At 57.6% G+C, this 25059-nt stretch overlaps 2 protein-coding genes across 3 annotated transcripts in view; one reads left to right on the top strand and one right to left on the bottom strand.

Moving 5' to 3' along the window:
* Positions 1-2385, bottom strand: part of CHAF1A (chromatin assembly factor 1 subunit A) — a 15258-nt gene extending 12873 nt beyond the window's left edge. Inside the window, exons 1-3 of one of the 2 annotated variants that reach the window (XM_080634263.1) lie at positions 1652-2385; positions 1348-1398; positions 244-1046 (exon numbers count right to left, since the gene is read on the bottom strand). In XM_080634263.1, the coding sequence (XP_080490389.1) occupies positions 244-1046; positions 1348-1398; positions 1652-2285 (1488 nt within the window). In that variant the 5' untranslated portion in view covers positions 2286-2385. The remainder of the gene's footprint in view (positions 1-243; positions 1047-1347; positions 1399-1651) is intronic. The other variant, XM_080634264.1, reaches the window with a different exon arrangement.
* SH3GL1 (SH3 domain containing GRB2 like 1, endophilin A2) lies at positions 2363-25059 on the top strand. Its single transcript, XM_080634270.1, has 10 exons — positions 2363-2507; positions 16604-16672; positions 16786-16858; positions 17348-17491; positions 17732-17865; positions 19014-19172; positions 19642-19745; positions 21232-21356; positions 21800-21853; positions 23435-25059. Exons 1-10 carry the CDS (start codon positions 2463-2465, stop codon positions 23629-23631), a joined length of 1104 nt encoding a protein of 367 aa, XP_080490396.1. The 5' UTR covers positions 2363-2462; the 3' UTR covers positions 23632-25059.

Here is a 25059-nt window from a genome sequence, read left to right as displayed (position 1 = left end):
ACTTGAGGAGCACTCCAGTCAAAGAAATGAAATGAACCTGTGGCAGAGTTTAAAGTCGCATCCCCATGATGCAGCTCCAAACCATGCACAACTCAAATCCTTCTGCTATAGCTAAGATATAAAAGGGCAATAACTCCATTACATCTCTAATAAATCACCATCACCTTCCACACACATACATCCCATAGATCCTTCTCACTCCAAGCACAGGAAGCCACCCACCAAAGAGCACAAGGGACCAACCTTCCTTGCAGGTGTGGAGGCAGCCAGAGGGCTGGAGGTTCTCTTTGTCTCTGCTGCAGGCTGCACCCCGGGTGAGCCCCCAGAGCCAGAGCTGAGCGAGGAGTTGGTGAGTCCCGAGTCCCCTTCCCGGGATGATTCCATGGTCTCGTTTCCCGACGTGATGCTCCCATCCAGAGAAGCGACTGGGAGAGGCTTTGCGCTCATAATGTCCTCCAGGAGCACCACGGGCATCTTCCCCCCGAAAATGACATCCTTCAGTTCAACCGGGTTTACCTTTGTGCTTCCCATGTTGTTATACTCCGTTAACCTGGAATGTGACTGGATTCCACCTACCAAACCTTCATCTTGATTCCCACAAGGAGCATCAGCCTCCATGGACTCATCCATTTGGCTTCTCTGAGTGGAATCCAGGCAACTCAAGGGGTTTCTCTCTTTTCCTAATGTGCCATTAGTTACAGCTAAGGATGAAGATGCTTTTGAATCCACATGGTCTGTGTCACCACTCAGTCTATGGCTGGAGCCCTTTGTCAGGTCAGTAACAGTTACAGGTTCATTTGGGTTATCTTTTGGGTTCTTCTGGATAAAATGGTCTAATGGTCCCTTTCCATTAACAAGTTTGGGAGCAAAATCCAGCCCTGGCCCCAGCTGGCAGTCATTCTCCACATTGTCCAGGGATGCAGCCAACACGTCGAGGGAGGGATCCTTACTGGGAGCAAACCCCCCCGGGGAGCTCTTCACTTTCTTGACTTCTGAAGCTGCATCGTCCTTCGGCACGGGGTTCAAGCGCTTGAATGGCAGCCGAGCTGGAACAAGAGCTGTGCGTTAGCTCAGTCATAGGCACACAGTGGCTTGGGTGGGAAGGGACCTTAAAGCCCATCCAGCTTCAACCCCTGCCACGGGCAGGGACCCCTTCCACTGGAGCAGCTTGCTCCAAGCCCCTGTGTCCAACCTGGCCTTGAACACTGCCAGGGATGGGGCAGCCACAGCTTCTCTGGGCACCCAGCTGGGGTCACTTTACTGCCACGCTATCGCACAGAACGAGGCCTGACACCTCCTCAGCGCGCTACAGCCACGCTGGGGGACACCACTGCCCTGCAGCCTTACCTTGTACGAGCTTCCGCGGAGGCCCAGCCGCTTTGTCCCTGCACTCCATGTCTGCGGGAGAGAACCGGCACAGTTAAACCCCCTCCACACCTCCCCGGGGACACAAAGACTCCCCGAGGCCGCGGGGATCCTCACAGGCCAAGGGGGACGAGGCCGAGCAGGACGGAGGCGGCGGGGCCTGGCTCCGAGGCGCGGCGGCGGCTCCGGGCCTCCTTTGTTACCCCGGGGAGGTCCCGCGCACCCCGGCCGCCGCCGGAAGTCCAGCAGCGCCGAGGCGACCCCGCGCCCCCCTGCTCTGCGGTACCTGCTCCGGCGGCGGCGCCCGACCCTGACCCGCCGCGGCCCGGCCAGGCCCGCCCGGCCCGGTCCGGTCCCGTCCCGGCGGCTCCCGCTCGTATTTGGCGGGAGCCGGGGCGCCCCCGCGCCTCGCTGAGCTGATAGGAGGAGCGCGCCCCACGTGACCCGCGCTTCCGCCCGCACCGCCCCCTGTGAGGTAGCCGGTGCTGATTGGAGGCAGCGGCTGTCAGTTTGGAGCGCTGCAGGCGCTGATTGGAAGGCTGGGTGAGGGGCGCCGTTGGGTCCTTACGCCTGTGCTCGAGGCCAGGCCACAGCCGGGACAGCGGCGGTTCGGCTCCCGGGACGGCTCCGGTGAGACCGGGGCCGCCCTCACCCAACACCTCCCTGCTGCGACACGGAGGGGCCGGAGGCAGGGCGCGAAATGGCGGCGGCGCCGAGAGCCAATGAGCGATGGGCGCTGGGGCACGCAGGCGCAGAGGTGATGCGGCTGCCGCGAGGGATTCTGGGAGTTGTAGTTCTCCGGCGGCGCGTCCCCCCGGAAGAGAAGGAGGCCGCTGCGATAGAGCGACACCAGTGGCAGCACCGCCCTCCCCTGGCGCTGTCGCGACAGAGCCCCGCGCTCTCACTCTGCGGCCGCTCATTCGCACCGTGAGGTGTTAGCACCGCCCCGCCAGCAGGCGGTGCCGGTTGGCAGCGCTCCGCCGGGCCGGCAGGGGGCGTGGCGGCGGAAGCGGCAGCGGCGGGGCCGGGCTGGGCTCGGTTGCGCCGGGCTCCGTGGTGCCGCCACAGGCCTCCCCGGCGCGGGCGGCAGCGGCAGCATGTCGGTGGCGGGGCTGAAGAAGCAGTTCTACAAAGCGAGCCAGGTGAGGACCGGGGACCGCGACCAGGGGGAGCCTGGTAACACCCGCGCTATACCCCTGTTATCCCCTCCCAGCATCCCGGTGCGGTGCTTGTCCCCCTCCCGCTGACCGATGTTCCAGCCCCCGCTCTTCGCGGTGCTCCCCGGCTTCCCGGTGCCATCCCGGGGCTCGGAGGGAAGCGGGAGCGTCCCGGGGTTTCGATGGCGGCGGTGCCCCAGGCCCAGGGGGGTGTCGTGCGGAGGGGGGACCCCAAGTAGCGGGGTCCAAATCCCCCCGATGGTGGCAGGGCCGAGATTCCCTTTGGAATGTGGAAGGAGAGCGGGATTTCGGGAGGAAAGCCCCGGGAGGAGGCGGCCGGGCAGCGTTTGCGGCCCCGTTAACGTCGGGTGGCCGCAGCCCGGCCTCGGGAAGCTCCCGCTTCCTGGAGAGCAGCGCCGGGAATGGAAGCCCCGATGGGAAGCGACATCGGGAAAGCGAACACGAATCGATCTGGAAACGGGGACTTGGTGTCATTCTAAAGGGAGGACGGGGAAACGCGGCTCCTCGCAGCTCGGGATGTGGGAATCTGCTTCGAACGTGGTCCTAAAGCTCCATTCCCAGCAATGAACACCGGGATTACCGGTTGGAGCTTCCTTTCCCGGTATTTCGGGAACCATTCCGGAATCCCTTTTTCTAAACTGGGGGAAAACTCGGTTTGTTCCAGCTCCAACCCCTTCAGGCTCAGCCCCGCTGCGTGCATCGCCTCCTTCTCTTGGCCCTGGTTGGGAACACGCATTTTGCTTCCCACCGAAGCAACAGAACACATTCCTGAAGCCATTCCCCCACCCCCTTCCCTCGGATCCGTGCGCTCCAAGTGGGCTTTCCCACCGCTTCCATAGGGAAAAGCTGTGCTGGAAGGTGGCTGTGGGAGGATGTTGCTGGCGTGGATGCACTGTGCTGCTGGAGCAGGGGCAATTAGAGGTGAAAGCTGATGGATGAGTCAGGAGCAGCGCGTTTCCAAGGGCTAAAAGCATCTGAGCACCCTATGGAGCCTCTACTGGGAGGGTTTGTCACAAAGGGTGACAAAGAGATGGGCTTAGGTCAATGGTTTCCTTTGTTAAAGGTGTCCTTTTTGATCTTAAAAGGAACCTTTTTGGGTTGCTTGTGGGGGAAATGAAACCCAGTCCAAGGAGAAGTCACTTGAAGTCACTTGCTCAAGTGGCCCACTCGCCTCCACTGAGCACTCAGAGCGTGTTTGTTGCATTAAAGTGGGCGAGAAGGTGTCTTTGCCTTTGCATTGGGACTGCATCAGTTGTTCTTTCATGGCTCTTGTTGCCACAGGGCTTTGGGAGCTGATTGAACCCAAAGGAGCCGGGTTTGCTGTGGGGTTTTCCACCAGTACCCAGGAAGTGCCTGGCTCTGCAGGGCTGGGAGGGACAGGGGCTGCTTTTGGAGGTGCTGCCACCCACTTTCAGTGATGGGCACGTGGGTATCGACTCCTTAGAGATGCTTTAACTTGAAGCTGGGAGTCACTGGTTCCACTTGGGCCATTTTTCTCCTCTCTTTTCCTTCCCTTTCCACCCTCCTTCCCTTTTCCCTCCACCGGTCCCACTCCTCAGCCTCCCCTTGGCTCAGAGAGTTGAGGCTTAGTTAAGTTTTGGCTCTTTTAACACTCTCAGACGCTGCCAAGACCAAACATGTGGAAGATCTTTCCTAAAACGTTGTGTTTGCTTCCACGGCTGTTGTTAATTGAAGGCAAAGAGAGCCAGGAGCAAGGTCTGCATGGAGCAGGGTCCTGCTGGAGCAGCAGGTTTGGGATCCCCCCCATCTCCCTACGTGACAAAGGGACCGGTCCAGTCTCCTTGGGAGAGGAAGGAGCAGGATTTGGCTCTGTGCTGCCTGGGAGAGGCACCCACACAACAGAGTCCCGCTGGCAAATGGAGCAGTGGCTGCGTGTGTCCCAACAGGTTCTGCTGGTTCACAGCAAACTGCGCTGCTGTGGCAAGCAAGCTCACCCAAGGAAGGAGGAGAAACAGGAGCAGAAACAGCCCCAGTGTACTGAGCAGGGAGGGAGAGCCCTGTCTGCAGGTATTGAAGTGCCTGGTACCAGGCTCCATCCAGCCTTGAGCCGGCAGCAGCCACTCAAACACACAGGGGTTTGGGGTAGGAATGGCTTTGGGGAGACCGCCCTGCAGTCCTGATCCAGCTCTGGGGCAGCAGCACAAGAGGGACGCGGAGCTGTTGGAGCGAGGCCAGAGGAGGCCACGGAGCTGCTGCGAGGGCTGGAGCAGCTCTGCTCTGGAGCCAGGCTGAGAGAGCTGGGCTGGGGCAGCCTGGAGAAGAGAAGGCTCCTGAAGGGGAGACCTGAGAGCAGCTCCAGTGCCTAAAGGGGCTGCAGGAAAGCTGGAGAGGGGCTTTGGACAAGGGCCTGTAGGGACAGGCCAAGGGGAATGGCTTTAACCTGCCAGAGGGGAGACTGAGCTGAGCTCTTAGGCAGAAGCTCTTCCCTGGGAGGGTGCTGAGGCGCTGGCCCAGGGTGCCCAGAGAAGCTGTGGCTGCCCCATCCCTGGCAGTGTTCAAGGCCAGGTTGGACACAGGGGCTTGGAGCAAGCTGCTCCAGTGGAAGGGGTCCCTGCCCATGGCAGGGGTTGGAGCTGGAGGAGCTTTAAGGTCCCTGCAGCCCAGAGCAGGCTGTGGTTCTATGAAACCTCCCTGTTAAGCTCTGGATGTGGTGCCTGAGCTGCTGTGGCTGAGCCTGCTCTGAACTGAGTCTCAGTGGGTTTGTACCAGCCCTTCGTGTTTATCAGCTCTGGCTTGAAGGGACAACCCTTAGGGTGGAGGCCGTGCTCTTGTGATATGGGGATGGTGACCTTGTCCCCTCCCTCTGTGACAGCAGGACTGGGGTCAGGCACTGCTTGACAGCGCCAGGGCAGAAGCAGCAGAGCCTGTTTGGTCTGACGCAAGCAAGCAGTGGTGTGTGGTGCCCTTATCCATAGCCTCCAGCAGTGTGGAATCACCATGATCCCAGTGTGGCTGCTTTGGGTGCTGCCCCATGGATGCAGGAGCCGGGACCGTCCCTGTGTGCTCTGAGCAGTTGAAGCTCAGCAAGAACGAGCTTGCTGAACAGTGTCACCTCAGGGGTGCCAGGCCCCTCTGGGGACACAGGACGTGTTTTGGCGTGCTGAGCGAGGGAAGGCACCATTGCTGCTTTCAACCAGGCTGGTGTTGAGCCCTGGGTGCTGCTGCCATCCCAAACAGGATTAACATGCTCCCAAAGCCTGCGTGATCCAAGCTAAACCCTGTGCTAGGCCTGCGGGGGCTTAGGGACTGGGAGAGTGAGTGGTGGCTCCTGGCCCGAGACGCAGACCAACCTCCATGGTCCAGAAGCCGTTTGCCAAGGGGAGGAGAGGGGTTGCTGGTAGAAACTCCAAACCCTCAGCACACACACGCTTGTTCCTGGCTTTGGTGGCTGCTCTCGAGGCTTCTGGAGATGCTTTTGGCCGTCAATAACCACCATCAATAACCCTTTGCTTTCTGCCTGTCCCAAGAGCCTGGGACGTGCTCTGCAGCCTCTGAGAGCCGCTTCAGGACCATGCAATTCCCAAACTCCTGTGCTTTCCAGGCAGTTGGTAATGCATCCTAAGAGCTCCCTTCCAGCTGCCTGGCTCCCAGCCGCTGCCATGCCCTGGCATCTGCTCCCAGGCTGAGGCAGCGGGATCTGCTCCCAGCCGTGCTGCACAGGGAGCAGGAATGACAGGGATGCAGGCAGCAGTGTGCCGTTTGTCCTCTGGTATTTTGGCCTTTGTGGTCATTTGCTCCTTATTTCCTTTATTTCTCTTTCCAGTGAGGTTTTTATCTTCCCTTTCCCAGATGATGCCTTTTGACAGCTCCTGTTTTCCCTTTTCCTGAGGTTCACTCAGTCCTTCTCGCATCAGGCTCTCTTGGGCTTTCTCTTGCAGGCATGAGCTGCCCTTCCTCTCCCTGCCTTTGCTTTGCAGTGGGTTTGTGGGCATGTCAAGGACGTACCGTGCAGCACAGGATCTCCCATTGGAAAAGAAAGTGCAGCATGTGGGATAACCTTCCACGTGGAAATCCAAACCCACGAGGCCAGAGCTTGCCTATCAGTGCCTTGTCTCGCTGCAGATGGTTTCCATTGTGCCCTCCAGCTCCAGCTTCACACACAAGGGGCAGGACATCCCTCTCTGCAGTGGCATCACAACTTGAGGCTGATCTTGTCTTGAATCCTCCAGGATTCAAGGTGGGAGTGGACCTAACCTGCTCCGTGTGCTTTCCCAGAGCCAAGGTGAGAAGTGTGTGAAGCCCTGGGAGAGCCCTTGCTGGTGCCCTGGGGCTGAGCCGTCATCCAGCAGCATAGGCAGAGCTGCCAAAGGAGGAACCAGGCACCCGAGGGTGGGGTTTAGGTGCTATTTTGGGCTCTCTTGTTCTTCTTGAGCTGTTCTGGTGCATTCTGCACGCCCGAACGGTGCCACCAGTAACCGAGTCAGCGGCAGGGGTTGTGGAGCAGGAGGAGATGGTGGGAGAGGGTGCCATGGGTTAGCGGTGGTGGCCTTGGCAGTGCTGGGGAAGGGTTGGACTCGATGAGCTTGAAGGTCTTGTCCGACGTGGTTGATCCTGTGGTTCTGTGACCCTGTGTCAGCAAAACCCTTGGTGGAGGGGCTGCACTTGAGCATGTCCCTGCTGCGGCCCAGGCAGTGACTGAGGGCCCGGGTGCTGCCTCATGGGTGAATGGCTCAGTCACTGCTGGAGCAGTTCTCAGCACGATTCAGCCTGGTTGGAGCTGCAGGCAGGGGATGGCTCCTGGTTCTGCATCAGTTCCTTTAACTCGGCTTGTTTCCACCTTCTCAGATTGTTTTCCCAGCCACTGGGCTCAAAGAGCAACAAGAACTCAGATTCTTGGAAGGCAAAGGCAGAAAACAGAGGTGGAAAACTCCATCTCTCCATGTGCTGCTCTGCTTGCTCCCTTTCTTCTCTCTGACGTCCAACAGGGAGAGTTACCCAGCTGGCAGGATCTGGGATGCAGGAAGGATGCTTGACTGGGGGCTGGAGGGGACTGTGCAGTGCTGCTCCTGCCTGTCCCTCTGCCTTGGGGCTTGCTGTCCAACATGATCTGTTGATCCCTCTTTGCACAGGTCCTGGGTGAAGCCAAGGGGATGGTTTCTGGATGGGATGGAAGGAAATCCTTGCTCTCCCTGCTCCCTGCCAATGCTTTCCTCCTGGGAAGGAGCAAATCAGGGATGAGATCAGGCTGGCTTGTAAAGCTGATTCATTTCTTTAGCACATTTTTTCCTCCTTCCTTCTCTTCCCCATCCCTACATATGCCAGTGCCTTTGCCAGGGCTCGGAGCCTCATCCAAGCCCTAGGTGGTAAAATGGGAATGCCTGTGCTGGGAGCAGGGCAGCTCCTCCTGAGAGACTGGAGAATTCCACTGGGAAAAAGCCAAACTGCAGCTGTCTTGGTGCCCCCTGGGAAGGGGATTTGTGTGCAGTGGGGCGTGAGAGGTTACTGCTTGCAGAGGGCTCTGTTGGTCCTTCCCATCTCTTTAATTGCAATGGTTTAATCTCTTGAATGATTAAACCATCAACCTGAGCTGGGAAGTCAGTGCCCAGAGCTGCTGCAGGTAGGACTTCTCCCTCATATCTAACCTGAACTTCCCCTGTTTCAGTTTGAACCCATCACCCCCTGTCCTATCACTACAGTCCCTGATGAAAAGCCCCTCTCCAGCATCCTTGTAGCCCCCTTCAGACACTGGAAGCTGCTCTGAGGTCTCTGCTCAGTTTCTCTTCTCCAGGTTGAACAGCTCCAATGTTCTCAGCCTGGCTCCATACAGGAGCTGCTCCAGCCCCTGCTCATCCTCGTGGTCTCCTCTGCACTTGCTCCAGCAGCTCCATGTCCTGATGCTGGGGACGCCAGCACTGCACACAGTGCTGCAAGGGGGTCCCACCAGAGCAGAGCAGCTGATGTGGAAGGGAAGGATCCACACTTGTGGGGCTGGAAAAGCCCCAGAGCATCCCAAGCTTCTCCTCTCGCCGGCTGCAGTGTGCCGTGACCCAGGGCAGGATCTGCCTCCTCGTGGCCTCTCCCTGTTGCTCCAAAAGCCATAATTAATATCTTATTTTTAACCCAGTTTCCTCTTCCTCTTCCCATCACCCCCACGGCTGCAGCAACGAGCCCAGGGCCTGCAGGTTCCTGTTGACAGGAAAGGGCTGTGGTTGGACTGAGCTGCAGGGATAAACAGAGATCCAGCAGCCACATGGATGTACCTGCTAGTGCCAGGTGTGCTGGGGAGCTCTTCCATGGAGTGTCCCCATCTCCTGGGGGACACACAGGGTCCCCCCACGGTCCTGGACCTGCCTCTTGCAGCAGATGGAGAGTCCATCAGGAGATGCTGTTGCTTCCACAAGAAGCCTCCTAGCCCATGGCATGTGCCATGCGCTTTGTTGGCCATGTCTTATTGATAGAATTAGTCTTTTTGTCCTTCTTTTAAAGCCAGTGGGAGCTTTAGGCTCTTCCTATCTCCTCCTACCTGGCTATTAATAAAGTTAATGGTACTGTGACTGATGAGATTGCTTTTCTGCTCAGCAAAAAAGGGCAAGTTAAAGGCATCTCCATAATGAAAGTCTGTCTTTCAGGCAGCAGATAAAATTTGCATGATTCAAGCTTTAAAGGCCTTTTTCTAATGAGGAAAATGCTTCCTAATTCCCTCCAGTGCTTGAAAACCAGGCTCTATCTTCACATTGGCTCAGACTTGATTCGTCAGTGAGCATTTATTAACCACTTTGTGACCAGTCTGCTCTGGCTTTAGAGGAGCAGTGACATTTGAACCTAACCTTGTTAATTCATAAGGAAACAGGCAGGAGGATGGTGAGCAGCGACCTACATCTGCAGCAGATCCCCTGGGTCAGAGGTACTGTTCCTCCTCTGTGCTGGAGCATTTAGAACACATCTTGTTTGCTGCTGACGTGTGTCTGTGCAGATGCTGCTGCGTGGCCTTAAGGGGCACTGGGCAGGCACAAAGCTGGGGTGCCAGATGTTGCTGCAGCTATTTCCATAGGAAAGCTCCTCCTGGTTGTGTTGGGTGGGGATAACGTGATCCAAACAAATTCCTGCTCCGCGTATTGCTCCGGCTGCAGGGAGAGACAAGAGCGATGCGTTGACAGCATCGCCTGCAGGGGAAAAGCAGCCTGCAAAGTGCTGGGAAGGATTCTTTCCCAATTAAACCATTTGGAAATGGGTATTAACAAGTGTGAGTGAGGTGCAGGGAGAGAAGAATGGGCTCAGCAGCATCTTGCATGGGCTGGAAGCGTGACGGAGTACCTGGATGTGGGGAAGGCCCCTGAACTGATGGAGGAGGGGGGGGGTGATCCGGTGCAAGGGCTGCTCCCAGCGCTTAGGGATGTCTGCGCCGATTCCCACTCTCCTTTTCCTTAGGATGCTGTGCTCTGCTCCGATAGGCACAAAGCTTTTCCTAGTATTCAAATTAACAAGGAAAACGTGTTTATAGTGTTCCCAATGATTCCTTTCCCTCTTTGATGTTTGTGTACACTGAGATAGCGCTGCCTTTGCTTGGCCAACACTGTCTGTGTTAAACGTGCTCTGCATGGGGCTCTCTGCCCACTCCAAGCCAAGAGGAGGGTTTTGCCTTCCGTTTGATGCAGTTGAGCTCCTGCCTGAGCTCAGCAGCTGTTTTGATGTCCCTTCTGTGTGTTAATGTGCCTGGAACTCAGCTTGACTCTTTCCTGAACCCATTAATGCTCTCTGCCACCCAAACCCCGCTGCAGCCGTGGCTCAACTGCTGAGGTGACAGCTCCACGTGTCCCATCAGCCTGGCTTGGCCTCACCATGCTGCACAGCCAGAGGTTTTTCTGACTCCTTCCCAGTTCCTTCATAGGAAAGGTTGAAGGAGGTGATTCTGCCCCTCTGCTCTTATGAGACCTCACCTGCAGCACTGGGTGCAGTTCTGGTGTCCCTAGCTCGGCTGCCCCATCCCTGGCAGTGCTCAAGGCCAGGTTGGACACAGGGGCTTGGAGCAAGCTGCTCCAGTGGAAGGGGTCCCTGTCCATGGCAGGGGTTGGAGCTGGAGGAGCTTTAAGGTCCCTTCAACCCAAACCATTCCCTGTTTTATGACCTAATGAGCAGCTCCAAGTCTCCAGCCCGAGGAGCTGCTTGTCTGTTCCCGTGGGTCTGCAGAGGTCGGGTGGAGTTGCTCAGGAATGCTGGCTCAGCAGCTCGGCACCAGCCAGGCCGTGATTCAGTGGGGCTCTTCTGAGATAGGACGTAGGGAGGTTGGGCAGGAAATCTGGATGCAAGGCAAATATTCCACATTTCCCCTCAGTTTCATGGACTTCCTCTGCATTGCTGCATCACTGCGAGTGGGTGAGGAGAAGGCGCTGCTGGGGGAGAGGAGCTGCTGCTTTTCCTTACCTGGTTTTGTTTTCCCTCTTACTGGACCCAATTCCTTTTATTTGTTTTTATCCAGCTCAATAGAAATTGTGTCTCATTGGGAGTAGAGCGAGGAGGAGCTGAGAATAGGAGAAAACAGGATGCAAATGGCTGTTGGTGCCTGTTGGGAGGTGCTCCGTTCCCTGTAGCAAGAACATTTCCCGTGTCTCCCTGCGGTGAGAGCTGACTGTTCGTAGAATCCCAGCCTGGTTTGGGTTGGAAGGGACCTTAAAGCTCATCTGCTTCCAACCCCTGCCATGGGCAGGGACCCCTTCCACTGGAGCAGCTTGCTCCAAGCCCCTGTGTCCAACCTGGCCTTGAACACTGCCAGGGATGGGGCAGCCACAGCTTCTCTGGGCACCCTGTGCCAGCGCCTCAGCACCCTCACAGGGAAGAGCTTCTGCCTTATCTCCAACCTGAACTTCTTCCCCTGTTTCAGTCCTACAGTGCAGATGTGTGCCCTTTGCTGGCCCCAGCTCTGCCACTGTTACCTGCTGCCTGCTGCTTAAGTTACTGCTTTAATTCATGCTGTCCTCATTCCTCTGATCCCATCTGCTGGAGGGAGATGAGTCATTTGATAGCACTGGAGATGGTGGTTTGACAAGCGGCTCCCTAGCATGCAGCAGCTCTTTCTGTGCGGGTTCTATGTGATACCATTCCAGCCTGAGGTCACTGTGAAGGCTTTCTGCCTGGTCAGGAGGGAGGGGAAGGAGCTCCTCAGCGTCTGGTCATGGCTGCAGAGCTCATCTCAATCTCCCCTCTGGCAGCTCAGGGAAAACAAGAAAAGTAATATACGGAAATAAGGGAAAGAAAGTTGAGAAGGTGGCAAGTTGGATCCCAGGGTAAAAACCCTCCCATGGGCTGTTTAGCAGGGAAATGAAGCGGCTCAGCTGTCTGCTGGAGCTGTCAGGTGCCCAAAGCAGGTTGGGTCAGTGGGGGGGTTGACGTTCCTGTGCTCTTCCTCTGCCTCTGGTCGGCCCCATGGCCCAGTGGCGCTGTGAGAAGCTGAGTCCCATCCTGCTGCTGGTTTGTGCTCTGCTGCCCAGTGAGCAAATCACTCCTGGACTCTTTCCTCTTCTAGCTCTTGTTGTCTTCGCTCCTTAGGGTGGCAGCTTTGGGGGCAGAAAGCCCATTCCATGCAGCAGGGCTGAGCCTGACCCTGGAGCTGCTGGGTGTCCCCAGTGCCTGTTTGCAGCACAGGGATGTGCTGGGAATGTGTCTTCCTCTTCATCCCAAGGCTGGTGGGAATCATCCATCCCCTTTTCTGCAGCATAAACACTCCGATTTGTTTCCTTCTCCTTCAAGTAGGTCAGAAGATGCTCACAATAGCATGTGGCTGTGCTGAGCTCTCCAACAGGGGTGTCTGCTGCCTCCCTGCTCCCTCCTCCCTGCACAACGATGTCTCCCATTTGCCATTGGAAAAGGGAAAAGAAGCCTCTGAGGAGGCCACGTGCTCTGGATCCCAGCTGGTGGCTGCAGCACTTCCAGCTTGCCAGCTTTCCAAGTGTTACGCCAGGAAGGTGACAATTAACTTGTAATGAGACACTTTGGTATGGACAGGGAGCACCTCAGAGCTCAGGCATGGAGACACCTCCCAGCACAAGCTGGTTCTGCAAGGAGCCTCTGTGCTGGGGACCTGCGGAGTGCTTGGGGTGTTCTCCATCGCTGAAGCTGGACTCAGCGCTGCTGAGCTCCTGCCTCTGCCAGCCATGGAATCATGGAATCCCAGCATGGTTTGGGTTGGAAGGGCCCTTAAAGCTCCTCCAGCTCCAACCCCTGCCACAGACAGGGACACCTTCCGCTGGAGCAGCTTGCTCCAAGCCCCTGTGTCCAACCTGGCCTTGAACACTGCCGTTTTCACTTGGTGGCTTCATCATCGCAGTGCAAGAGGCAGCTCCACGGAGCCAACGTGACAATTGACATGTGTATTTCAGCTTTAACAGATGGGTGGTAAATGGGTTTTGTCACTCAGTGCAGAGCCCAAAGCCACCTCCCAATGCGCTCCGTTGTGGCCGCCCCATCCCTGGCAGTGTTCAAGGCCAGGTTGGACACAGGGGCTTGGAGCAAGCTGCTCCAGTGGAAGGGGTCCCTGCCCGTGGCAGGGGTTGGAGCTGGAGGAGCTTTAAGGTCCCTTCAACCCAAACCATTCCTTGGTTCTATGAAACTGGGCATGAGTGACCCCAGTGAGCCCTGGCTTTCCTCAGCTGCTTCTTGTACATGTCTCTACTGGACTCTTGTGTTCCCCTCTTTGTCTGCAGGTTAAATGAGTTCCAGCATCTTCTTTCATTACTTTGTGGGCTGGTTTTTTCCACTGGACTTGCTCTTTCCTGCTGCAGGAGCCGTGCAGAGCTCTTGGTGGCTTTGCTCATCCATAGGGATTTGTTTTGCCAAGGGAGCTTTCCCTGGAGAGGCCAAGGGTGGCAGGGAGGAAGAGGGATAAAGTTTGCCTTCTCCTCTTATGAATGCAGGGCTGTGGCATGTTTGAGGTGTTCTAAATAGAGCTGACTCTTTGCTGTGGAAAAAGAAAGCAAGTTGTAAAGAGCCTCACTGGGTTTTGTGTTTGTCTCAGGGTGTTTTGTGGGGTGGAGGCTGCAGGACTTTGGGATAATTCCCCATTTGGAAGGATGTAAAGGCTGAAGAGCAGAATGTAAAAGTCAGGGCTGTAAAGTCCTATGGGAAAGCTGCTGTTTAGCAGCAAGTGATGTGTTTGGGCAGACTGGTACCCATCAGGTTCGTGTACGGATCCCCAGTGTGGTCTGGCAAGGGAGGGACACTCCGATTTCCCCATTTGCTGCAAGTTAGCCTGGAGCTGAGCGGATGGGGTGAAGGAATGGTGGGGTTTGAGGAGGGACGTGTGGATCTGGGAGTGGCTCCACAGCCCTCCCCTGTCCCTCTCCCACTCCCAGCTGGAAAAGAGAAGCCCTCTTCATCGCGCCTTTCTTCCTGCTCTGTGTACACATACCAGTGCTGCCTCTCCCCACTGCTCGCCCTCCTGCTGCACTGCCTGCTGTACACAATAGGCCTTTCATTCTCAAAGAGCTTCCAGCACCCGCAGCCCTCCGGTGGGCTCCGAGCAGCGAGGGCAAGTCGGGCTTATTGGGAAGGAGCAATCGGAAGGAAGCAGGAAGCCCCTGTGAGTCCATGCTCTGGGAAGTGAAGCAGCAGAAAGTGCAAAGCGTGGTTTGGGAGCAGCCCTTTGGTGTGTGTGGATCTCATCCGTTGGGATTAGCTCTCCTGTGGCTGGAGCAGGCTGGATGGGGTGCTCTGGGTGATGCTCTCTGTGATGGGAGCTGCCACATCCTGGCACAGCACCAGAGCCCATGGATTCAATGCACCCCCCCCTCCCTGATCTCAGCTCGGAGCTATCTAGGGCACATGGGAACTGCCAGCATCCTTTTAATTAACCAGGGATGGGAAGCGAGGGATTGATTCCTGCCTTCTCCATTGGCGCTCACGTGTGCCTTAGCCCTGTTCCCTGCCCCTGCTGTGCTCTGTTGGGGTGCCAGGTAACAGCCACCCACTGTGGAGCAGTTCTGAGCCTCGCTGGGCCCTGACGCCCAACGCTATCACCTTGTGCTAATATTTGCTCTCAGAAGCTGCTCCCAAAGCCTTGCAGCCGAGGGCTTTGCTCTGCCACAGCCCTGCTTCAGGGGCTTCAACCTTTCAGGGTGTCCCCTCCCAGCAGGGCAGCAGAGCCTTGTTCTCACCTTTCACACCACTTCAGCACCGGTGCTTGAGTCACTGACCTGGGTTAATGATTGGTTTGCCTGTCTTGCCTTGCACCATCCCTTCACATCTGGCTCGGTTACAAGAGGCTGTGTCCCCAGCTGGATAAAGACGGACAAATCCCGCATCTTCTCTTGCTGCTCCCTGGAGGAAGCTGTGCGCCACCAGCGTGGCACCAGCCATCCCACAGCTCACCGAAGCCAGGCTGGACACCCCCAGCAACGTGTGGATGCTTCCTCCCTCCCCCCTCCTGCAAGCAAAAGGGCTTCCGAGCTTCCTGGTGAACTTCATGCTTCCCTGGGAAAGGCAGCCGCCTACTTGCCAGCCTTGCCAGGCTCCCTGCAGGCGGCAGGGCGCGATGTGGCACTTGGAAGCTTGCCTTCCAGTCACGTTGGGAAGCTCTAGGCTCAACAAGGGCTTCTCCTGGCTCGTGCCTCGACTTGCACTGGGGGGGGAAGCTGCGTTACTTTGTGTTCCTGCCTGACTGAGTTGGGAATGCGGTGATAGGGATGGAGCTGCTGCGGATGGCACGGTCCCTCCTCCTTCCCTCCTGTGATGAAACCTTCCACTTTAATTAGAGCCAGCAGGCAGAGAACCTCCATCTCATTATTCCTTCCCAGCAGGGCACCAGCAGCGGTCCTTGGGCGTCAAAAGGAGGATTAAATCAGGCTGAAAGTGAGGGGGTTGTTACCCCCTTCCCATCCCTCTGCTCCAGAGAGGAGGGTGTTTTGGCCTCCCAAATCACTGCGGTGCTCAGTGCCTCGAGGCCAGGTTGGAGACAGGGGTTTGGAGCAAGCTGCTCCAGTGGAAGGGGTCCCTGCCTGTGGCAGGGGTTGGAACTGGAGGAGCTTTAAGGTCCCTTCCACCCAAACCATTCCATGATTACCTAAAAGGTTTCCTCCCCCCACTTTCCTCAAAAGAAACCAGGAACCATGATATCCCCGTGGGAGCAGGATTCCAGAGGAAAAAAGCTGTGATAAAATCAAGTGTTTGATGTTGCAGTAAACAGACCTGCATTGTTCATCCCGGCTGGAGGTTTGACTGCAAACACCAGAAATCCTGGCACCGAGCACTTGGGAGCCAGCGCTTGCTTCCTACACCTCTTCTGATCCCTCTGTGGGCAACTTGATGTCCAGTTGGACCAGTTTGAGGCAGAATAAGCTCTCCTTTTGGCTGGTGTGTGCTGCAGGCCCAGGCAGTGCCTTGCCACAGCAGCGTGGGGCTGGGAAGGAGACGTTGAGGTGGGTTTAATAAAGCCCTTGTCCTGTTTGGGCTTGGGCAGGTGAATGGTGAGGTTCAGGGAGCATCGGGCTTTGCTTGGACCAGGTGGCATCTCCCCTTAACCCTGGTTTTAGAGCAGGCCTCAGAGACGCTTTGATCAATGGATTCAAAGCCTTCTGCACATCTCGGTATCCTCCACTTCCGAAGAATTCCAGCCCCCCCTGCCCAGATGCCGAGCTCCTGCGTTCCCCTCGGAGCGATGGTTCAGGGCTTTGGGAGGCCCCTGCTCTCCCCAGGCTCTGCTCCTGTGCCGGCTGCTCTGAGCACTGTGTTCATTCCCTGTTTACTTGCATCTTGCCATGTGTGAAACCAGAGCCTTGGCTCACAATGGAGTCGAGAGACAATTCTGCTGCTTGGGTTTTCCAGCCAGCGCTGGAGCTGGGACTGAAGGAGCTGTTGCAGCTTCTGGTGGGTGAGGAATGCCCTGACTCAGCCATGCTTTGGGAGGGGAGGGGATGCTTGGAGTTGGAGTGGGGCAGAGTTAGCAAAGAGCCACATCTTTCTGATGTGTTTTGAGCTGTTCCTGCCACCTCCTTTCTCTTGCAGATGCTGTCTGGACCCTGTCTGTCCCAGAGACTTACTCCATGAGCTGCAAGGAGCTGTAAGGAGTTAGTACCATGCCTGATCCCTTCTCCCTTGTTTTTTCTCTGCAGCTGGTCAGTGAGAAGGTTGGAGGGGCTGAAGGGACCAAGCTCGACGATGACTTCAAGGAAATGGAAAAGGTGAGTAGGGAATAAGAGAGAGCTTCTGAAATCACCCAGATAACTCCTCTGTGACGCTGCCAAAGCCCCGAGCTGCTCTTCACTGCTGCTGGGTCTCCTTGTCTTCCCTGCAGAAAGTGGACCTGACCAGCAAGGCAGTTACAGAAGTATTGACCAGAACAATAGAGTACCTCCAGCCAAACCCAGGTGAGTGCCTGCACTGCTCCTGTCCCCTCTGCCACAGGATCCCAGGGAAAGAGGCAGAGGGGGGAGAGAGGCACCAGGGAGAACCTTTTCACCTTAGACCTGGAGAGGTGCTGGAGGGAACCTGCTTTCCCTGGGGTATCCAGGAAAGTTGGCATCTCCGGGCTGGGAAGGGCTGGCTGGCTCTGTAGGCATCACCGCTGGAGCCTGCCGCCCTGTGTGCTTCCAGCCAGCTCCTTCAGAGCAGCCTGGGGACTATGGCAGTGCTGGGGAAACTCCTTTGGCCCTCGATGCTGAGCTCTGGGGAGCTATTTTTGCTCTCTTGGAAAAGAACCTTCTCTTTTCCATCCCGAACGATGTCTCTGGGAGCTGCAGGCAATGGCGCTTCTTGGCTTTGGGTGTAGCTTGAAACCAAAAACTGCTGGAAGCAGCCAGCAGCTTCTGGCAAGCACAGGGGAGCTGCAAACACGGCCGTGGCTGTTTGTGTGCCAGCTTCCAGGGCCAAGCTGACCATGCTGAACACCATGTCCAAGATCCGCGGGCAGGTGAAGAACCCTGGCTACCCGCAGTCGGAGGGGCTGCTGGGGGAGAGCATGATCCGGTACGGCAAGGAGCTGGGCGAGGACTCCAACTTCGGTGAGTGCCCGATGCGCACGGGAGGGTGGGAGCCTCAGCAGGCGCCTTGCTCTGTGCCAGGCTCAGAGGTTTGCTCCAGGGAGGAATGGGGGGCACTGGATGGGGGATGGAATGGCTCTGTATGCAGCCAGCACCCAGTGGGCTCTCTTTAACTGGCTGGCCCCTTCTCCCTTCCTCTTCCCTGCCTCTTCCCTTCCTCTTCTTCTTCCCTTCCTCCTCCCTTCCTCTCCCTGCTGGCAGGCGATGCGCTGCTGGATGCTGGTGAATCCATGAAGCGCTTGGCTGAGGTGAAGGACTCACTGGATATTGAAGTCAAACAGAATTTCATTGATCCCCTCCAGAACCTGTGTGACAAAGACCTGAAGGAGATCCAGGTAACACCGCCACAGGTTGCTCTCCTCATCTCTCTGTTTCTGGCCTCTTCTGGCTGTTAGTAACAGGTAACAGTGGCTCTGTCATGGTGAGAGCCAAGGACTCACACAAGCAGCAGGTTCTCTGCACCATGTGCTTTCTCTCTCCACACTCACCAGTATTCCCTCCCTGCTCAGCACTGCTGCTGCTCCTGAGCAGCTCCTAAGGCTGGATTTGAGTGGTTCTTCATTCACTATGTTTTATGGAGGGTACATCCCAACGTGTGCTCTGGCCTTGCTGAATCTGGTTCTTTGTGCTGGGAACTCCCGGCCCTGTTGTATTGGGCTGCCTGGCATTATCCTTCACAGTGTTCTTTACAGCTCTTGGCTCTGTTCTGTCAGTAGCCTGGATGCTGTAACACAACTTCCAAGCTAGGACCAGGGAAGCCCTTGTAGGTCTCTCATGCAGCATTGCAAGAAGGTGTCTCACTGGGGAGATGCGGAGCTGCCGTGTGCTACCTCAGAGACAAGCGTGTGCAAAGCGCAGCCAGGCTTTGCAATAGGATTCATCCCAACCTGTGCATCACCAGGCAGCTCTCTCAGGTGAATTTTCACTTAGTGCTGCCCCAGATGAAAGAGCTGCCGGCTCCTGTTGCAGGACTTACTTGTACTTGAGTTCCACAGGGTTGAAACAGCCCTGCCCTGAGCACTCAGGGGATGCAGTGCCCAGAACCTGCCTCCCAATTCCTCACCTCCAGACATCCCCACAGCTCTGGGGAAGTGCAAGTGGCACTCCAGCTCCTCGCCATGCAGAGGGGCTTGCATGGTGAGCACACCCTGCACTGGTCTCCTCCAGCTCTCAGCTGGAAGGGGGTGAAATCATCTCGATTTGTTGAGGGCTGTTCCTTAGTGCAAAGCCCCTGCAGCCACAGCAGTAAATCCGCTGCCAGGCTGGGTTGGGACCACTCCTCCCTGCCTTGCAGCCCTCCTGGAGCCTCTGCACACTCTGAACAAAGGTGGGAGCCACAGAAGCTGTGCTCTGAGGTCAGGTTTCTGGAAGGCAAGAACCTGGCCTGTAACGAGAGCTGCCTGCACAGCAGCAGAGCTCGGCTGCTCCCAGCCTCTGCCTCTGCCTTCTTTGCCTTTACTGTTCCTCACCACCTTCTCCCCAGCACCATCTCAAGAAGCTGGAAGGCAGACGCTTGGACTTTGACTACAAGAAGAAGCGACAGGGCAAAATCCCCGACGAGGAACTTCGGCAGGCCATGGAGAAGTTTGAGGAGTCCAAGGAAGTAGCAGAGACCAGCATGCACAATCTCCTAGAAACTGATGTGAGTGCACGGGGGGAGCTGCATGTTCCTGTGTACATGAGGATGGGATCTCTCAAGGGACACGCAAGTTAAAGGGACACTCATTTCCACTCTCATTCGTGCAGGTGTGGGTTTGTTCTCTGAGAAGCCAGATCTGAGTGCTCAGCACATGGCTTCGCTGGCCTCTTGTCCCTTTGGAAGCCACTCTCTCTGATCCAGCTGTTGGCCAGGGGAGAGGCTGTGGCTTGTGTCTTCTCAGAGTGCTGGTGGCAGTGGGGTTGGGCAGGTAAAGCAGGTTACTTGGGAAGGATTTGAGCTGAGAGTGGCAGGAGGTGCCCAGGCTGAGGCTTGGCCATGCCTGAGCTCTGCTGTGTGGAGTCACAACCTTCTCCTCCTGTTGCCGGGTTGCTCAGTGAGGTCTCAGCCCCCATGTGCAGTGCGGGAGGCTCCTGTCACCCAGAGCCACTGACGCCCTTCTGTGCTTCCTCAGATCGAGCAGGTGAGCCAGCTCTCGGCCCTGGTGGATGCTCAGCTGGATTATCACCGCCAGGCAGTGCAGATCCTGGATGAGCTCGCCGAGAAGCTCAAGCGCAGGTGAGTGCTGGAGGCACCAAAGCCCTGTCTGTGGATCCCTGACCTTTCCTCTGAATCACAGGGGTTGAAAGGACCTTAAAGCTCTTCCAGCTCCAACCCCTGCCACGGGCAGGGACCCCTTCCACTGGAGCAGCTTGCTCCAAGCCCCTGGGTCCAACCTGGCCTTGAACACTGCCAGGGATGGGGCAGCCACAGCTTCTCTGGGCACCCTGGGCCAGTGCCTCAGCACCCTCACAGGGAAGAGCTTCTGCCTAAGAGCTCATCTCAGTCTCCCCTCTGGCAGGTTCAAGCCATTCCCCTTGGCCTGTCCCTACAGGCCCTTGTCCCAAGCCCCTCTCCAGGTTTCCTGTAGCCCCTTTAGGCACTGAAGCTTCTCTAAGGGCTCTGTCCCCTGATGTTAAAGCCACTTCTTGCAGCCACTAGAGCTTCAATCCAGACCTCCTCCAGGCTGCACAACCTGCTTTCAATGCCAGGAACACTGTGACATCTGAAACAAACCCTCAGTGCTTGTGCCATGGGCGCTGGGCTGAGCCCTGCCTGAACCAGGTTGTGCTGCTCCCAAGGAGACTGGAGTGGAATGTGGCAGGGGTGGAGAAGGGTGAATCCCCTTCGTGCCAGGGCTCGTCTCCTTGCACTGTGGGCGTTGAGCCTTTTGGCCAAGCCTAGCTGGAGTCAGAGGTTCCATCATGCCGTTGAGCAGATGGCTCAGATGTCACAAGCTGGACATACCTGTCACCTGCTGTCACCTGGAACTGGCTCGCCTACAGCCTTTCTGCCATTAGTTTCGTTGTGGTTAGGGAGGGTTCCTGGACATTGGCCATCGTTGTGGCTCAGGAGTGTCCATGTCAAGAGCTCCCAGTTGCTCTGAAGACGAGGAGCTGAATGCAGCTTGGTGGGGATGATGTGGTGGCCACAGGCTGGTGGAAGAGCACCAACACCATGTCCTTAAAGGCAGGCATCTGCCCATTGCCAGCAAGCCCCACTCTCCCTTCTAACAGAAACCAGGACTTGCAGCAGTGGTGTTCTCACTGCTCTGCCTCCCTGAGCAAGCATCTCCCTGCACCCTGCCAGGGAAGGAGAGGTGGCTTCACTGAGGCTTCCCTGTGGAGCCTGCTGCAGGGTGGCCAGGGCCAGGGCAGCCTCTCTGCTCCTCAGGGTGCTTTGGTGCTGCAGAAGAAGCTGCTGAGTGGATCCTGTGTCTGCTTTGAATGAAGAGCTGGGAGGATCCTGCCGAGGGGGAGCTTTCCAAGTGCAGCACGAGTGGCCTCTGCTGGCCTGCATGCCTGAGACAGCTCCAGAGCAAAGCCTGGCCCTTGTGGCCCTCTCTAAGGGCAAGCTCCCAAGCCCTGGGCAGGATTCACCTTGAGCACAAGAGGGTTGTGCAGATTCTTGTCCACAAACCCATGTGGCCCCCAGGGAGAACAGAAACCACGCTGATCTCATCACACTGTTCCGTGTCTCAGGTTATCCCCATTTCTTCCTGCAGGATGAGGGAGGCCTCCTCGCGTCCCAAGCGGGAATACAAGCCCAAACCCAGGGAGACATACGACTTCACAGACACTGACCAATCTAACGGGGGCTTCTCTTGCAATCCTACCCCCAAAGTCTCAGGTAAAGTTGTCCCCTGTGTGTGCACACCCAAGTGCCTCTGGAGCAGCCTCCTGGGGATGGAGGGGAACCACGGTGCCTGGAAATGAGGTTTCTGACTGTACCTGAACAGGCTGAAGGCTCTGTCAGCAGTGCCTCTAGACTGGGGCTGTTTTCTCCTGGGGCCCAGCAGCCTCTGTTATGTTGGCTTTGGGGATGTCCCAGTGGGGTCTCCAGCCTTGCCTGTGGTGCCCAGTCAAGTGGCAGCCAGGAAAACTGAAGCATCTCTTGCTCCCTCCCTGTCTTCCATCGCTGCATTCATCCCTCCCTGGTCCCAGTGAGACAGGCGGGTTCCTAACACAGCATGTGGGCCACTGTTTGTCCTAACAGCTCCTCCCTCCGGGCCCTGCCTTTCCCTCTCTCCTGTTCACGTTGGTTTAAGCACGTCTCTTTTTGTTTGGAAGCAGCTTCCTCCTCTTTCCGATCCGACAAGCCGTCCCGGGCCTCCGTCAGGAGTATCCGTGAGTTTCCTCCCTGTGCACTGCATGTGTGTGACCATCTCTTCCCCATCCCTCCTCGCTCCTTCTGCCATGCTGCTGCTTAGAGCTGCTGCTACCTCCGTGCTGAGCCTGGCCAGCACAACAGCAAAGCTGAGCCCCACATGAAAAAAGCCACGTTAGATTGGGATTGGGCACCCCAAAGCTGGGGGCTCTGCTCACCTGGAGGAGTTAGAGCAGCTCTCATCACCCAGGCATGTCCTGCCTGAGCCCACAGGGAGCAGATCCTCTTCCATGAGGTGTCAGAGGGTTGCTCTGTTGTGGTTACGAGCACCCAGCCTGCATCTCTCCCACTCCTGCTCATGCCCCATCCGTACCCCACTGCGGAAGGCTGGAGGGAGCAGGTAGAGCCTCGGCACACTGAGCACATTCTGTGCTCTGTGGTCCCAGCAAGGAGCCTCGGAGGGTTGTGGGGTGATGTGGGGTCTGTAGGGCAGAGCCATCGTGGTGGGGAAAGCTTGTGCTGGAGGAGCACGGGGGCAGGAGGCCTGGTGGAGCCTGGTGCAGGGAAGCGCTGTGGTGGTGGGACTGGGCTGGTACTGTGGAAGCTGTCTCAAAGCCACTTGCTTGGCTGCTGCTTGTGGTGTTTTGAGTCCTCTTCCAGTGCTGGGGCTGTTCAGCAGAGATGTGCTGGCTGCCTTGGGGCTGTTCCCCTCGCCCTGGTGTGTGCACTGAGCCCCAGGGCAATGGGGAGGGGAATGGGGGCCCTGCAGATCTGGGTGCTCTCTGTTAGCTCAGTCCCGTCTCAGGAGGACCCCGACACCCACAGAGCCCATCCCAGAAGGGTTGTGCAGGGCAGAGCAAGCAGCAGCTTTCCCTTTGCAGGCTGCTTAAATCGTGGGGCTGAGATGGGGAAAGAGCCTGGGGTTTGCTCCCCACTCCTGGGAGTCTCAGGACTGAGCCGGATCTGAAACCCTGTGCGCAGGGGGGCAGTCTCAGAGGGACCCCCAGGGTCCTGCTCCACCGATGTCTGATAACCCCATCTTCAACTGTTGGACTGCGCAGTGGGCTTGAACCTGCCCGAGGGGAGACTGAGCTGAGCTCTTAGGCAGAAGCTCTTCCCTGTGAGGGTGCTGAGGCGCTGGCACAGGGTGCCCAGAGAAGCTGTGGCTGCCCCATCCCTGGCAGTGTTCAAGGCCAGGTTGGACACAGGGGCTTGGAGCAAGCTGCTCCAGTGGAAGGGGTCCCTGCCCATGGCAGGGGTTGGAGCTGGAGGAGCTTTAAGGTCCCTTCATCCGAAACCAGGCTGGGGTTCTCCCGTCTCCGGAGCAGTCACGTGGAGTTTCACCACCTGGTTTCCAGTGAGGAGGTGGATTTGGGTGCTGGAGGCAGGGCTCTGCGCTGGGACAAGGTCAGGAAGGAGCTGGAGAGCTGAGGGCGAGGAGTTGGCCCCAGTTAAACCGAGCTTTGCCATGGCGGGGGCAGCTCAGGGCAGGGCAGAGCCGGGTGCTGGATCCGGTGGTGCAGGAGCCCTGCTCCCACTGCTGCTGGAGCAGCCGGAATTCCAGGGCTCCAGCTCACCACAGCCCCCGTCCCTCCCCGCAGCACCCCTGGACCAGCCCTGCTGCAAGGCTCTGTACGACTTCGAGCCCGAGAACGACGGCGAGCTGGGCTTCAAGGAGGGAGACATCATCACCCTGACCAACCAGATCGACGAGAACTGGTACGAGGGCATGATCAGCGGCCAGTCCGGCTTCTTCCCCCTCAACTACGTGGAGGTGCTGGTGCCGCTACCTCAGTGAAAGGCGCCGTCGCTCCCGTCCCGCTCCACGGAGCCTCCATTCCAGCTCCATCCCGGCTGCGGCGGCACCGCGGGGGGAGATTGGCACCAGGGAACAAGGCAGAAGGGTCAGCCCCCTCCCCTCGCCCCTCCATGGATGTGGTTATCTTCGCTCTGGTTTTATTGTCCTTCTGGTGCTTGAACGTCGGTACTTTGCGCCTCCTGCCACATCCCCCCCCGGCTGTAGGATTGGCACAGGCCTCTCCCTGCCCTCTTCTTGTCTTTCCCTTGGGTCATGCATCCGGATGAGCCGGGTGGGAGAGCCGGGATGCATCCATCTCATTGAGCATCAGCACCGAGAGACGCGTAGCCCAGTGCTGGGGAGCAAAGCACCCCCCCCGCCTCAGCAAGGGGCAAGACCTTCACCCTCCCCATTGAACACTACCCCTCTCCCCATGGATGCCCAGCACCCACGTAGGACCCCGGCTCTCCCTGGGGCTCAGGGGAGGGATGCTGGGGCACAGCAACACTACAGCACCCATCAAACACTAAACCAGCCCCACGGGGCTCTGCGCCATCCCTGCCCACCCCAAAGGGACATGGTAGGGATTGCTCTGCCCCCTCCCCGCGGTGCTTGGCTCCCAAGCAGGTGCCTGCTCCCTTCTGCCCTTGGTTTTAAGGATTTTAAGCCAAATTGCTTCTGGATCTTGGGCTTTTCCCCCTGGGATGCTGTGGGGAGGGAGCTTTGGGGCAGGTCATGGCTCCTGTCCCTCGCAGGCACTTCTGCCCCCGGGAGCCATCAGCACCCATGGGTGCTGCAGGACCAGAGCTCAGCTGATCCTCACGTGCCTTTCCTGAGCCCCCCCATCCTCTACCCCACAGGAACCCTCCTTATGGGGGGGGCAATGAGCCCCTTGGCCACTGGCTTGGCGGGAGGAGGGACCGTGCATCCCGGTGCTGCTCCTGCCACCCCATAGCCCCGGGTTCCGTGTTGTGGGGGTCAGGATGGGGCCTGGCAGCGCTCCCCCCATCCCAACTCCTGCTTTTCCTTGCTACAAGTGGTCTGTTCCCCCTTCCTCTCGGCCGGGCTCCGGCCCCTCTCCTTGGCTGACACCATCCCTGCTTGGCCGGGGACCAAGCTCCGCACCAGGCCCTGTTCCCGGTGTGAACCCTGCATGTCCATGTCCGTGTCCGTGTGCTCCCGCCCTGCTGGGCTGAGCACTGAGCCCATGCCAGGAGCAGGGGGCACAGGGAGAACAGGGCCCGGTGTCCTGGGGGTCCTGCCCCCCGCTGCGGGTCCTGCTCGGGTGCATTGAGCTGCGCTTTGGGACAACTGCTGCACTTCTGTGGATTTTTGTAATGGTTTCTCCTGGTTTCCAGGGGAAAGAAAAGACCCCCCCAAAGCTCGACTTGTATCGGAATGGAAGTATTAAATGTCCTCTTCTTTCTA

This window comes from Psittacula echo (assembly GCF_963264785.1).
Source record: "Psittacula echo genome assembly, chromosome: 24".
NCBI classification, from domain to species: domain Eukaryota; kingdom Metazoa; phylum Chordata; class Aves; order Psittaciformes; family Psittacidae; genus Psittacula; species Psittacula echo.
The sequence above is the reverse complement of the archived record's forward strand: the minus strand, read 5'-3'. Positions and strand labels throughout refer to the sequence as shown.